At 41.1% G+C, this 14,132-nt stretch overlaps 1 protein-coding gene across 1 annotated transcript in view; it reads left to right on the top strand.

Annotated features, from left to right (window-relative positions):
* The window catches only part of BFSP1 (beaded filament structural protein 1), a 55,338-nt gene extending 43,397 nt beyond the window's left edge, over window positions 1–11,941 (top strand). Inside the window, exons 6-8 of the mRNA XM_077292263.1 lie at window positions 420–640; window positions 7,837–7,922; window positions 10,676–11,941. Of these exons, the coding sequence (XP_077148378.1) occupies window positions 420–640; window positions 7,837–7,922; window positions 10,676–11,625 (1,257 nt within the window). The 3' untranslated portion in view covers window positions 11,626–11,941. The remainder of the gene's footprint in view (window positions 1–419; window positions 641–7,836; window positions 7,923–10,675) is intronic.
* Window positions 11,942–14,132: the final 2,191 nt, after the last annotated feature.

Raw genomic sequence — 14,132 nt, forward strand, 5'->3', positions numbered from 1 at the left:
AAAGTATAATATTACAGGGTATATACACTAGATTCCTTGATAAGGCGTTGATCCAGGGAACTAGTCTGATTGCCGTATGTGGAGTCGGGAAGGAATTTTTTTCCCCATGGTGGAGTTACTCTTTGCCACATGGGTTTTTTTTGCCTTCCTCTGGATCAACATGTTAGGGCATGTTAGGTTAGGCTATGGGTTGAACTAGATGGACTTAAAGTCTTCCTTCAACCTCAATAACTATGTAACTATGTAACTATGTAACTATCAACCCTTGTTATTCCTGCGCTTTTGGGCACGGGAATAACATAGAAAATTTAGAAAAGCACAAAAGTCCAATCATCTCCTATCAATATTTCAACTGCAGTTACAGTATGGACGTGCAAGGTGGATTATCTCTGACTAGAAATTGTGTCTTTTCTCCATAGACTTCCATGCTAGAACAGGCCATTAAGAACACCCAGGAAAGCTATGATGATGAGATACAGCTGTACAACGAGCAGATAGAAGTGCTTAGGAAGGGAATTGAAGAAGCCGAAAGAACTTTGGAGAAGTACACAAATGATTGTCGTCAGCTGGTGATATACCAGCAATCCCTGGAAAATGAATTGGAGAGATACAAACGTATTATTGAGAATGAAGACAACAGGTAAATGGACACAGCTGACTTTATAAAATCACAATGACAAAACAGGCTACACTGTCGGCTGACAGGACTATCCTACTGCCTGGCCAAGATAAGCAGCATTCACGCTGACAATAATAATTAGTGTACAGGTTACAGAGCAAGGTACATGGCATCCACACTAACCCCACACAACTGCAAATTTTTTAGTACATTTTGCTCTCTTGGGCCATGGACATCATCAACTTGTCAGGATTGTCTCTGAAAAACTATTGGACAGCTGTCATATATGACAGGTTTAAGTAGCTGAATATTGTTGCCCCACTGCCTCTCCAGTAGCAGTGTGAAATTATTTATGAATAAAATTAGATGATTTTGACTGATTGATTTCATGTGAAAAGGTTTGTCTGGGACTGATGGCCTGTGACCAATGTGTGATCGGTGGGGGTTTGAGAACCCCTGTCAAACAACTGGTTTCAGTGTCATCAGGAACTGCTCAAGTTATGGCGCTTCACAGCTTATTTGACTGTATACACCATGTTCCAAATTATTATGCAAATGACATTTCTCTCGGATTTTCCTAAATGGTCGGTGCAAATAACAGACTGATAAAAGTCATCACCCATTAGAGTATCCATCGAATTTTATTGAAGAAACCTCCCAATGATAACAGTATAATCTCCAAAATGAATAAAAACTCAAAATGCTCTGTTCCAAATTATTAGGCACAGTAGAATTTCTAAACATTTGATATGTTTTGAAGAACTGAAAATGCTCATTTGTGGAATTTGCAGCATTAGGAGGTCACATTCACTGAGCAAAAAAGCTATTTAACTCCAAAACATCCTAACAGGCCAAGTTACATGTTAACATAGAACCCTTCTTTGATATCACCTTCACAATTCTTGCATCCATTGAACTTGTGAGTTTTTGGAGAGTTTCTGCTTGTATTTCTTTGCATGAAGTCAGAATAGCCTCCCAGAGCTGCTGTTTTGATGTGAACTGCCTCCCACCCTCATAGATCTTTTGCTTGATGATACTCCAAAGGTTCTCTATAGGGGTGTGGTCAGGGGAAGATGGTGGCCACACCATGAGTTTATCTCCTTTTATGCCCATAGCAGCCAATGACTCAGAGGTATTCTTTGCAGCATGAGATGGTGCATTGTCATGCATGAAGATGATTTCACTCCTGAAGCCACATTTCTGCTTTTTATACCATGGAAGAAAGTTGTCAGACAGAAACTCTATATACTTTGCAAGAGTCATTTTCACACCTTCAGGAACCTTAAATGGCCCTACCAGCTGTTTCCCCATAATTCCGGCCCAAAACATGACTCCTCCACCTCCTTGCTGACGTCGCAGCCTTGTTGGGACATGGTGGCCATCCACCAACCATCCACTACTTCATCCATCTGGACCATCCAGGGTTGCTCGTCACTCATCAGTAAACAAGACTGTTTGAAAATTAGTCTTCATGTATGTCTGGGCTTACTGCAACCGTTTCTGCTTGTGAACACTGTTTAGGGGTGGCCGAATAGCAGGTTTATGAACCAAAGCAAGCCTTTGAAGGATCCTACACCTTGAGGTTTGAGGGACTCCTGAGGCACCAGCAGCTTCAAATATCTGTTTTCTGGTTTGTAATGGCTTTTTAGCTGCTGTTCTCTTAATCCGATGAACTTGCCTGGCAGAAACCTTCCTCATTATGCCTTTATCAGCACAAACACATCTGTGCTCAGATTCAGCCACAAATATTTTAACAGTACGATGATCACGCTTAAGTTTTTGGGAAATATCCAATTTCTTCATCCCTTGACCAAGGCATTGCACTATTTGATGCTTTTCGGCAGCAGAGAGATCCTTTTTCGTTACCATGTTACTTGAAAACTGTGGCCTGCTTAACCCCTTTCTGTCATTGGACATACTATTCCGTCCATGTGGGGTGGGCCCTACTTCCCAAGGATGGAATAGTACGTCCAGCGCGATCAGCCACGCTCACAGGGGGAGCGTGGCCGATCGCGGCCGGGTGTCAGCTGACTATCGCAGCTGACATCCGGCACTATGTGCCAGGAGCGGTCACGGACCGCCCCCGGCACATTAACCCCCGGCACACTGCAATCAAACATGATTGCAGTATTCCGGCGGTACAGGGAAGCATCGCGCAGGGAGGGGGCTCCCTGTGTGCTTCCCTGAGACGATCGGTACAAGGCGGTGTGCTCACCTTGTACCGAGCGTCTCCTCCCTGCAGTCCCCGGATCCAAAATGGCCGCGGGGCTGCATCCGGGTCCTGCAGGGAGGTGGCTTCACAGCACCTGCTCAGAGCAGGCGCCGGGAAGCCTCCCTGTTGTGCACGTCAGATCGCCGATCTGACACAGTGCACAGCAAAGTGTCAGATCGGCGATCTGTCACTTTACTGTGATGCCCCCCCACCCCCGGGGCAAAGTAAAAATGTAAAAAAAAAAACATTCCTAAATAAATAATAAAATATATATATATTTATTGTTCCAATAAATACATTCCTTTAGCTAAATAAAAAAAATAAATAAAAGTACACATATTTAGTATCGCCACATCCGTAACGACCCGACCTATAAAACTGTCCCACTAGTTAGCCTGTTCAGTGAACACCGTAAAAAAAAAAAAAGAGGCAAAAAACAATGCTTTATTATCATACCGCTGAACAAAAAGTGGAATAACATGCGATCAAAAAGACGGAAATAAATAACCATGGTACCGCTGAAAACGTCATCTTGTTCCGCAAAAAATGAGCCACCAAACAGCATGATCAGCAAAAAAATAAAAAAGTTATAGTCCTCAGAATAAAGCGATGCAAAAATAATTATTTTTTCTATAAAATAGTTTTTATCGTATAAAAGCGCCAAAACATAAAAAAATGATAGAAATGAGGTATCGGTGTAATCGTACTGATCCGAAGAATAAAACTGCTTTATCCATTTTACCAAACGTGGAACGGTATAAACGCCCCCCAAAAAGAAATTCATGAATAGCTGGTTTTTGGTCATTCTGCCTCACAAAAATCGGAATAAAAAGCGATCAAAAAATGTCATGTGCCCAAAAATGTTACCAATAAAAACGTCAACTCGTCCCGCAAAAAACAAGACCTCCCATGACTCTGTGGACCAAAATATGGAAAAATTATAGCACTCAAAATGCGGTAACGCAAAAAACATTTTTTGCAATAAAAAGCGTCTTTTAGTGTGTGATGGCTGCCAATCAAAAATCCACTAGAAAAGCACTATAAATAGTAAATCAAACCCCCCTTCATCACCCCCTTAGTTACGAAAAATAAAAAAATTAAAAAAATGTATTTATTTCCATTTTCCCGTTAGGGTTAGGGCTAGAGTTAGGGCTAGGGTTAGGGCTAGGGTTAGGGTTGTTGCTAGTGTTAGGGCTACAGTTAGGGTTAGGGTTGGGGCTAAAGTTAGGGTTGGGGCTAAAGTTAGGGTTTGGATTACATTTACGGTTGGGATTAGGGTTAGGGGTGTGTCAGGGTTAGGTGTGTGGTTAGGGTTACAGTTGAGATTAGGGTTAGGATTGTGTTTGGATTAGGGTTTCAGTTAGAATTGGGGGTTTCCACTGTTTAGGCACATCAGGGGCTCTCCAAATGCGACATTGCGTCCGATCTCAATTCCAGCCAATTCTGCGTTGAAAAAGTAAAACAGTGCTCCTTCCATTCCGAGCTCTCCCGTGCACCCAAACAGGGGTTTACCCCAACATATGGGGTATCAGCATACTCAGGACACATTGGACAACAACTTTTGGGGTCCAATTTCTCCTGTTACCCTTGGGAAAACTGGGGGCTAAAAAAATAATTTTTGTGTAAAAAAATATATTTTTTATTTTCACGGCTCTGCATTATAAACTGTAGTGAAACAGTTGAGGGTTCAAAGTTCTCACAACTAGTGTTGAGCATTCCGATACTGCAATTATCGGGTATCGGCCGATATTCGCTGTATCGGAATTCCGATACTGAGTTCCGATATTTTTGTGATATCGGAAATCGGAATCGGAAGTTCCCAGTGTATGGTTCCCAGGGTCTGGAGGAGAGAAAACTCTCCTTCAGGCCCTGGGATCCATATTCATGTAAAAAATAAAGAATAAAAATAAAAAATATGGATATACTCACCCCTCCGGCGGACCCTGGACCTTAGCGGTGTAACCGGCAGCCTCCGTTCCTAAGAATGTAGTGAGTGTACAGGACCTGCGATGACGTCGCGGTCTTGTGATTGGTCTCATGACCGCTCATGTGACCGCTCACGTGACCGCGACATCATCGAAGGTCCTTCACTCACTGCATTCTTAGGAACGGAGGCTGACGGTTACACCGCTAAGGTCCAGGGTCCGCCGGAGGGGTGAGTATATACATATTTTTTATTTTTATTCTTTATTTTTTACATGAATATGGATCCCAGGGCCTGAAGGAGAGTTTCCTCTCCTTCAGACCCTGGGAACCATCCAGGATACCTTCCGATATTTGTGTCCCATTGACTTGTATTGGTATCGGGTATCGGTATCGGCGATATCTGATATTTTTTGGATATCGGCCGATCCAATCCGATACCAATACTTTCAAATATCGGACGGTATCGCTCAACACTACTCACAACACATCTAGATAAGTTCCTTGGGGGGTCTAGTTTCCAATATGGGGTCACTTGTGGGGTTTCTACTGTTTAGTTACATCAGGGGCTCTGCAAATGCAACGTGATGCCTGCAGACCAATCCATCTAAGTCTGCATTCCAAATGGCGCTCCTTCCCTTCCGAGCTCTGCCATGCGCCCAAACGGTGGTTCCCTCCCACATATTGGGTATCATCGTACTCAGGACAAATTGGACAAAAACTTTTGGGGTTCAATTTACACTGTTTCCCTTGGAAAAATACAAAACTGGGGGCTAAAAATAATTTTTGTGGAAAAAAAGGATTTTTTATTTTCACGGCTCTGCGTTATAAACTGTAGTGAAACACACGGGGGTTCAAAGTTCTCACAACACATCTAGATAAGTTCTTTGGGGGGTCTAGTTTCCAATATGGGGTTACTTGTGGGGGGTTTCTATGGTTTAGGTACATTAGGGGCTCTGAAAATACAACGTGACGCCTGCAGACCATTCATCTAAGTCTGCATTCCAAATGGCGCTCCTTTCCTTCCGAGCTTTCCCATGCGCCCAAACGGTGGTTCCCCCCACATATGGGGTATCAGCATACTCAGGACAAATTGGACAACAACGATTGGGGTCCAATTTCTCCTGGTACCCTTGAGAAAATACAAAACTGGAGGCTAAGAAATAATTTTTGTGGGGAAAAAAAAGAATTTTTATTTTCATGGCTCTGCGTTATAAACTGTAGTGAAACACTTGGGGGTTTAAAGCTCTCACAACACATCTAGATGAGTTCCTTAGGGGGTCTCCTTTCCAAAATGGTGTCACTTGTGGGGGGTTTCAATGTTTAGGCACATCAGTGGCTCTCCAAACGCAACATGGCATCCCATCTCAATTCCAGTCAATTTTGCATTGAAAAGTCAAACGGCGCTCCTTCCCTTCCGAGCTCTCCCTTGCACCCAAACAGTGGTTTACCCCCACATATGGGGTATCAGCGTACTCAGGACAAATTGTACAACAACTTTTGGAGTCAAATTTCTTCTCTTACCCTTGGGAAAATAAGAAATTGGGGGCGAAAAAATCATTTTTGTGAAAAAATATGATTTTTTATTTTTACGGCTCTGCATTATAAACTTCTGTGAATCACTTAATGGGTCAAAGTGCTCACCACTCATCTAGATAAGTTCCTTAGGGGGTCCACTTTCTAAAATGGTGTCACTTGTGGGGGGTTTCAATGTTTAGGCACATCAGGGGCTCTCCAAACGCAACATGGCGTCCCATCTCAATTCCAGTCAATTTTGCATTGAAAAGTCAAATGGCACTCCTTCGCTTCCGAGCTCTGTCATGCGCCCAAACAGTGGTTTACCCCCACATATGGGGTATCCACGTACTCAGTACAAATTGTACAACAACTTTTGGGGTCCATTTTCTCCTGTTACCCTTGGTAAAATAAAACAAACTGGAGCTGAATTAAATTTTTTGTGTAAAAAAGTTAAATGTTCATTTTTATTTAAACATTCCAAAAATTCCTGTGAAACACCTGAAGGGTTAATAAACTTCTTGAATGTGGTTTTGAGCACCTTGAGGGGTGCAGTTTTTACAATGGTGTCACACTTGGGTATTTTCCATCATATACACCCCTCAAAATGACTTCAAATGAGATGTGTTCCCTAAAAAAAAATGGTGTTGTAAAAATGAGAAATTGCTGGTCAAATTTTAACCCTTATAACTCCCTAACAAAAATAATTTTGGTCCCAAAATTGTGCTGATGTAAAGTAGACATGTGGGAAATGTTACTTATTAAGTATTTTGTGTGACATATCTCTGTCATTTAATTGTATAAAAATTCAAAGTTGGAAAATTGCGAAATTTTCAAAATTTTCGCCAAATTTCCATTTTTTTCACAAATAAACGCAGGTAATATCAAAGAGATTTTTCCACTATCATGAAGTACAATATGTCACGAGAAAACAGTGTCAGAATCACCGTGATCCGTTGAAGCGTTCCAGAGTTATAACCTCATAAAGGGACAGTGGTCAGAATTGTAAAAATTGGCCCGGTCATTAACGTGCAAACCACCCTTGGGGGGTAAAGGTGTTAATAATGTGGAACATCATTTTTAAGTAGTTTTCCTTTAATTAGAATCACATGGAAAACTAATTATCACATGTGTTTAAGATTGATTTCAGTGATCCATTGAGCCCTGAGACATAATACCATCCAGGAGTTTATTTGAAAAACAAAGCGTTTAAATCTTTATGACCCTTAAATCCAATTTGCATAATAATTTGGAACATGGTGTAGTGGCCTTGGCCAGGTACTGCACAACCATCCCCTATTGAAAGCAGTAGGGTGAGAACATGCACTTCCCGGCCGCGGCCACTATTCAATCGATGGAGCTGTTCTGTGCAGTTCTGGCCGCCGACAATTGGAACAGCTGATTGGCGGAGGAGCCAGGTGACTCACACCCATCTATCAGACATTGGCAACCTATCCTAAGGATACACCATCAATGTTACTGTCCCAGACAACCTCTTTAAGAGAATTTCCTTTGTGACTTGCCAATCATTCTTCTTTCAATTGTATTTTTTTTTCTTCGCATATAGACTCAACTCTGCAATAGTTGGAACTCCAATCACACTTTTTATGCAAAGTTATAAAACCTCTCAGATGTCACCCACAAGAGGCAAAGGTAATATTCGTTAGCAAAATACATTTGCCTGCTCTTTTGCATGGGGCATTAGGGAGTGTGCTGGTGTATAACCACATAGCTATGTATTTGGCCGTGTACTGTGTAGTTGCTGCTGTTCCAGGATAATAAATTAGGATGCCTCGGATTTATTTATGCCTGACTTACAAAATATGTATAACTACAGTGACATATGGTGAAATAAAATGTTTTATTGACAAAAAGAGGTTTATTTTCCATTTTTTGGGAGGTGTAGACTTTTTTTTGTGAAACATTTAATCACTCACATCACAGCATTGTTGCCCTTTAGGTAACCTATAGCATGGCCTACACCATGATATAGAGTAAGTGCCTTAGTAATATTTTTGTTCCCAGCCAATGCATCATGGAAGCGTAGATAAGGTGCGCGAGAGTGAGCCATTTTTTCTGCCAGACACTTTAGATACTATGGATGCTATTGACAGCGGTATCTAAACAGTTTAAAAACCAAGATTAGAGTTATCTGTAGTTGGTGTAGAAGTAGGGCTCTACATCATCTACTTTTCCTTCTTATCTCATGGTTGCACTGACGGAATCTGCAAGATCATCATAAAAAATGTAAGCCCTGGTGTGGGTACAGAAAATCGCCCATGATATATATTTTCTTCATAGGCTGTTAACAGGTAAATGTACTTTTTCACGATATTTATGGTGGCTTAGTAGTAACTAGTCTTTTTATACTTCTAAGTGTCTCAAAAGCTACAAAACATTGAGGAGCTCGGTTCAAGAGAAAGCTGCTAAATTCTAAATTGAACTGGGACCCTAAAGTGCCTTGAAAATGCATACAGTGCCTATGATTCTATGAAAAAGTATTCCGACCCCTTGAACTTTTCTCAAATTTTTTCATGAACACCCAAAAGCATAAATATTTTTTTATTGGGGTTTTATGTGATATACCAGCATAAAGTAGCAAGTGTTTGTGAAGTGTAAAGGAAATGATACATGGTTTTCTAATTATTTTAAAAAGTATAAATCTGAAAATTGTGATGTGCATTTGTATTTAACCCCATGTAGTCTGATACCTCTAAAAAACCTCTTGAGTGACCAATAGCCTTCAGAAGCAGATACTTAGTAAACTGAGTTCACCTATGTGTAATATATTGTCAGTAAAACTACCGCTCTTCTGTGAAGGCGTCAGAGGTTTGTTTGAGAAGTTCATGGATCAAACAGCATCATGTAAACCAAGGAACACACCAGACAGATCAGGGATAAAGTTGTGGAGAAAAGTAAAGAAGGGTTACGTATTAAAAAATATCCCAAACTCTGAACATCTCCTGGAGCACTCTTTAATACATCATTCAAAAATGGAAGTAGTATGGCACATCTGCAAACCTACCAAGACATGTCCGTCCACCTAAACTTATATCCCAACCAAGAAGAGCATTAACTAGACAAGCAACCAAGAGGCCCATTTTTAAGGAAGACCTGCACAGATCCACAGCTCAGGTGGAAAAAGCTGTCCACAGGACTGTTAGTCGTATAATCTACAAATCTGGCCTTTATGGAAGAGTGGCAAGAAGAAAGCCATTTTTAAAAGCAAGCTGTAAGTAGTCCCATCTGCAGTTTTAAAAAAGTCATGTAGGGGACATAGCAAGCATGTGGAAGAAGGTGTTCTTTTTGGACTAAATGCAAAACGCAATGTGTGGCATAAAACTAACATTGGACATCAGCTCGAAAACTGCACCCCCCCATCCCCACCGTCAAACATGGTGGCGGCAGCATCATGCTGTGAGGAGGCTTTTCTTCAGCAGAGGCAGGGAAGCTGTTGAGAATTGAAATGAAGATAGATGGAGTTAATACAGGGTAATCCTGGAGGAAAGCATACAATAGACTTGAGACTGGAGGGCAGGTCCACTTTCCAGCAGGACCACGATGCTAAGCATACTGCCAGATCTATAATGGATTGATTTATATCAAAGCATATCCATAAGTGTGAATGGCCCCGTCACAGTCAAGACCGAAATCCCATTGAGAATCTGTGGTAAGACATGAAAATTGCTGTTCACGGACGCCTCTATCCATTCTCACTGACCTAAAGCTAGTTTGCAAAGAAGCATGGGTAAAAATGTCAGCCCCTAGATGTGCAAAGCTGGTAGAGACAGACCCCAAAAGACTTGCAACAGTAATTACAGTGAAAGGTGGTCCTACAAAATATTGATTCGGGGGGATGAATACACATGCACGTCACAAATTTTCAGATAAATATTTTTTAAAAAATATTTAGAAAACCATGTATCATTTCCTTTACACTTAACAAATATTTGCTACTTTGTGCTCACATGAAATCCCAATAAAATAGATTTAAGTTTGTGGGTGAAACATGAAAGTATTCGTACCCTGGTTCACAGGGTATGCATACTTTTCCAAGGTGCTGTATCTCTCATGAACATTCACATGCAGCTGTTTTGACTACAAATCACAGGTACAATTCAGAGGGACTACAATAATTATATATAAAAAATATATACTGTATAACATATATATCTTTTAGATATTAAATGATTGATCTGAAAGAACAAAAAACAACATTTTGGTGATTAATATTTTACATGAATTGATTTTCTATGAAAATATGCATGTTTTTATGGACTCCAATAAGGCAAGATATAACAGATAACATTCTGTGTTCTGCTGTCACATATAATACTAGGTAATAGTAAGATATTATAATGTACCACTCAATAATAAATGAATATTGTACGCATTGCTTATTTCAGATATTACTTTAGCTATACAAGATATTGCTACTGCAAAACCAAGACAGAAGGGTGTGCCGAGGAAGGCCTCAAGGAGAAAAGAACTACCAACGGATAAAAGTGATGTTAGTAATGAGGATAAAGTTGTGGTGAGAAAACAGGAGAGCCAAGAAAAAAGACAAACAGACACTAAGTATAATAATTCCGAGTATGGCTTGCCTGAGAAAGAATTTGAAATGTTAGACGAGGACTTTTCCCCAGACGATGTCCCCGATGGAGCACAGATAAGTAAAGCCTTTGATAAGCTATGTAACATAGTGCGAGATAGAATAAGAGGGTACAAGAAGCCAGAACCTGCTGTAGATTTCTTCACCAAGGGTCGGTATGTTCTCGTAACAGGTGAATCCAGTTACATAGACCCATGCTTCTGTTCAGCTACTCCTCAAGCCGGAAGTAGGATAACTGTTAGTATTATCCCTGACATACTACCAGGCGATGATATTGTGCTGCCAATTCCTGAATTACCTGAGCCTTCCGAGCCATCGGAGAGTGAGGATGATGATGCTGGTTCAGAAGGGAAAAAAGAAGATGAACCACAAAGTGATGATACACCTAAAGATCGAGATGAGACGGGAAAGAAGGCAAACGGTAAAGAACCCGAGGGTAAAGATGAAGTCAAAAAGCCATCAGACATTACTAGACCAGATGATACACCCCATGGGTCTAGACATTCTGGAAGTTCTGGGAGTTCTGGAAATTCAAGTTCAGACACAAGTAGATCGAGCGGAACTGATGAAAAAAAGGACAAGCGTCTAACACCCGTCAGAGGAAGAGACTTCCCGGGCTCTATGAGCTATGAGAAGGTGGAAGTGGTGGAATCCATTGAGAAGATCACAGACGATAAAACAAAGAGTTATGAAGAAACGGCAGTGATCGTGGAAACTATGATTGAAAAGACAAGAAAAAAATAATAGAATTGTTCATTACATTAAATCAATGTAGTGCCTCTGGAAATATTTGACTGATTTGTAGCCGTAGGGAATTTTTACAAAATATGAAGATGTGATTTTGACATATATTTTCTTTAGGTTCTGGAAAGAAAAAAAAATAACTGGAAGTGATGACCCTGTACTGTACTTTAGAAATTATATAATTTACAGACCGTTGGTGGCAAGGCCAATCTCTCTACATACAGTAATTATGTCTGTGATATTTCATTGCTCTGTGATTTTAGCTTGCTACTTCAGACTTCGAAATAAAGACATGGCTTCTGAAGCATCATTTACAAGGTGCAGATATTTTTTCATTGCTTTTTATATGTGTGTCATCTTATCATAATACAGAACCACATTTGCTTATGTGCTATCTAATCTGAGAACATCATGATGAAGAGGCAGAGACCCTGATTCCAGCAATATACAGGTGCATCTCTCAAAAATAGAATATCATCAAAAAGTTAATTTATTTCAGTTCTTCAATACAAAAAGTGAAACTCATATTATATAGCATCACTACAAACAGAGTGATCTATTTCAAGTGTTTATTTCTGTTAATGTTGATGATTATGGCTTACAGCCAATGACAAATCAAAAGTCATTATCTCAGTAAATTAAAACACTTTACAACACCAGCTTGAAAAAATGATTTTAAAATCCGAAGTGTTGACCTACTGAAATGTATGTTCAGTGCACTCAATACTTGGTCAGGGCTCCTTTGGCATCAATTACTGCATCACTGTGGCGTGGCATGAAGGCGATCAGCCTGTGGCACTGCTGAGGTGTTATGGAAGCCCAGGTTGCTTTAATAGCAGCCTTCAGCTCGTCTGCATTGTTGGGTCTGGTGTCTTATCTTAGGCGAGTTTTCTGGCCAATCAAGCACACTGATACTGTTGTTTTTAAACCAGGTGTTGGTACTTTTGGCAGCGTCGACAGGTGCCAAGTCCTGCTGGAGAATGAAATTTCCTTCTACAAAAAGCTTGTCGGCAGAGGGAAGCATGAAGTGCTCTTAAATTTCCTGGCAGACGACAGTGCTGACTTTGTTCTTGATAAAACACAGTGGACCTACACTAGCAGGTGACATGGCTCCCCAAACCATCACTGATTGTGGAAACTTCACACTAGACCTTGGAAAACAAGGTCCCACAGTCTGGAAGAAGAGTGGACAGACAGACAATCCAAGCTGCTTGAGGTCTAGTGTGAAGTTTCCATGCAGGGGTTGCCTGTTTGTTAGGGAATCTCCACATGCATTCAGGCTGTGTAGCAGCCGCAAATCATACAGATGTGGCGACACAAACATAATCCACGAGCACGCCCAAGATAATCGGAGAACACTCGAGCATGCTCGGAAAACTCGAGTAACGAGCATACTTGCTCATCACTATTCAGGACTAAATTTTGTTTTTGCAGGTCCCCGAAGCCTCAGAAACCTTCCAGAGTACAGCTTACCGCATGAATCCAGCTTCAAAATCTCGCAAGAACATTATATCCAAGAGGATAATAATAGATAAAACTGTTTTTTATTTAATAATAGTTAAAAACCTGTAACCACACAGCAACAAACCATACAACCGTGCACACTACAACCGTCCCTCACACTGTGAACACTGGATTACCCTGCCTATACAGCGGAGGTTGGCACCCTAGATATATATGCGAGAGAGGCGCCCCCGCTCTTCGGTGGCTAGCCCTACCGCTCCTACACGCTTTCCTGGAGAAAGTGATACAACTATACAACAATCTCACGCGGCAGAAAATAGAGGAAAGACAATAATTACTTGATGGAGTATTTGGTAAACAGTGTGAGAAGGAGTGATGCCGTAACCTAAAGTGCAAACTTATAGTGCATAAAACACACAGACAGACAACCTGACTACAACTGATCCCTGTTCTCTGGCCACCTACCTAGCTGTGGAGGTTGGCACCCTACTGTACAGCGGGATTGGCGCCCCCACTCAACGAGGGCTCACCCTATCAATGTCCCTATCACCATAAACACCGGCTGATTGATATGTAGCCTGGTGTGAGGGTATGTGCACACGTCCGGATTTCTTGCAGAAATTTCCTGAAGAAAACCGGAAATTTTCTGCAAGAAATCCGCATTTTTTTTTTGCGGTTTTTTTCCGTTTTTTTTCGCGTTTTTTTTAGCATTCTGCAAGCGTAATTAGCTTGCAGAATGCTAAAGTTTTCCAAGCGATCTGTAGCATCGCTTGGAAAACTGACTGACAGGTTGGTCACACTTGTCAAACATAGCGTTTGACAAGTGTGACCAACTTTTTACTATAGATGCTGCTTTTGCAGCATCTATAGTAAAAGATAGAATGTTTAAAAATAATAAAAAAAATAAAAAAAATTCTTATACTCACCCGCAGACAGCTGATCTCCTCACCGGCGTCCGTTCTGTATAGCTGGTGTGTGCGCGCAGGACCTTCCATGACGTCGCGGTCACGTGAGCGGTCACATGACCGGTCTCGACCAATCAC

This window comes from Ranitomeya variabilis, chromosome 2, assembly GCF_051348905.1.
Source record: "Ranitomeya variabilis isolate aRanVar5 chromosome 2, aRanVar5.hap1, whole genome shotgun sequence".
Lineage (NCBI taxonomy): Eukaryota > Metazoa > Chordata > Amphibia > Anura > Dendrobatidae > Ranitomeya > Ranitomeya variabilis.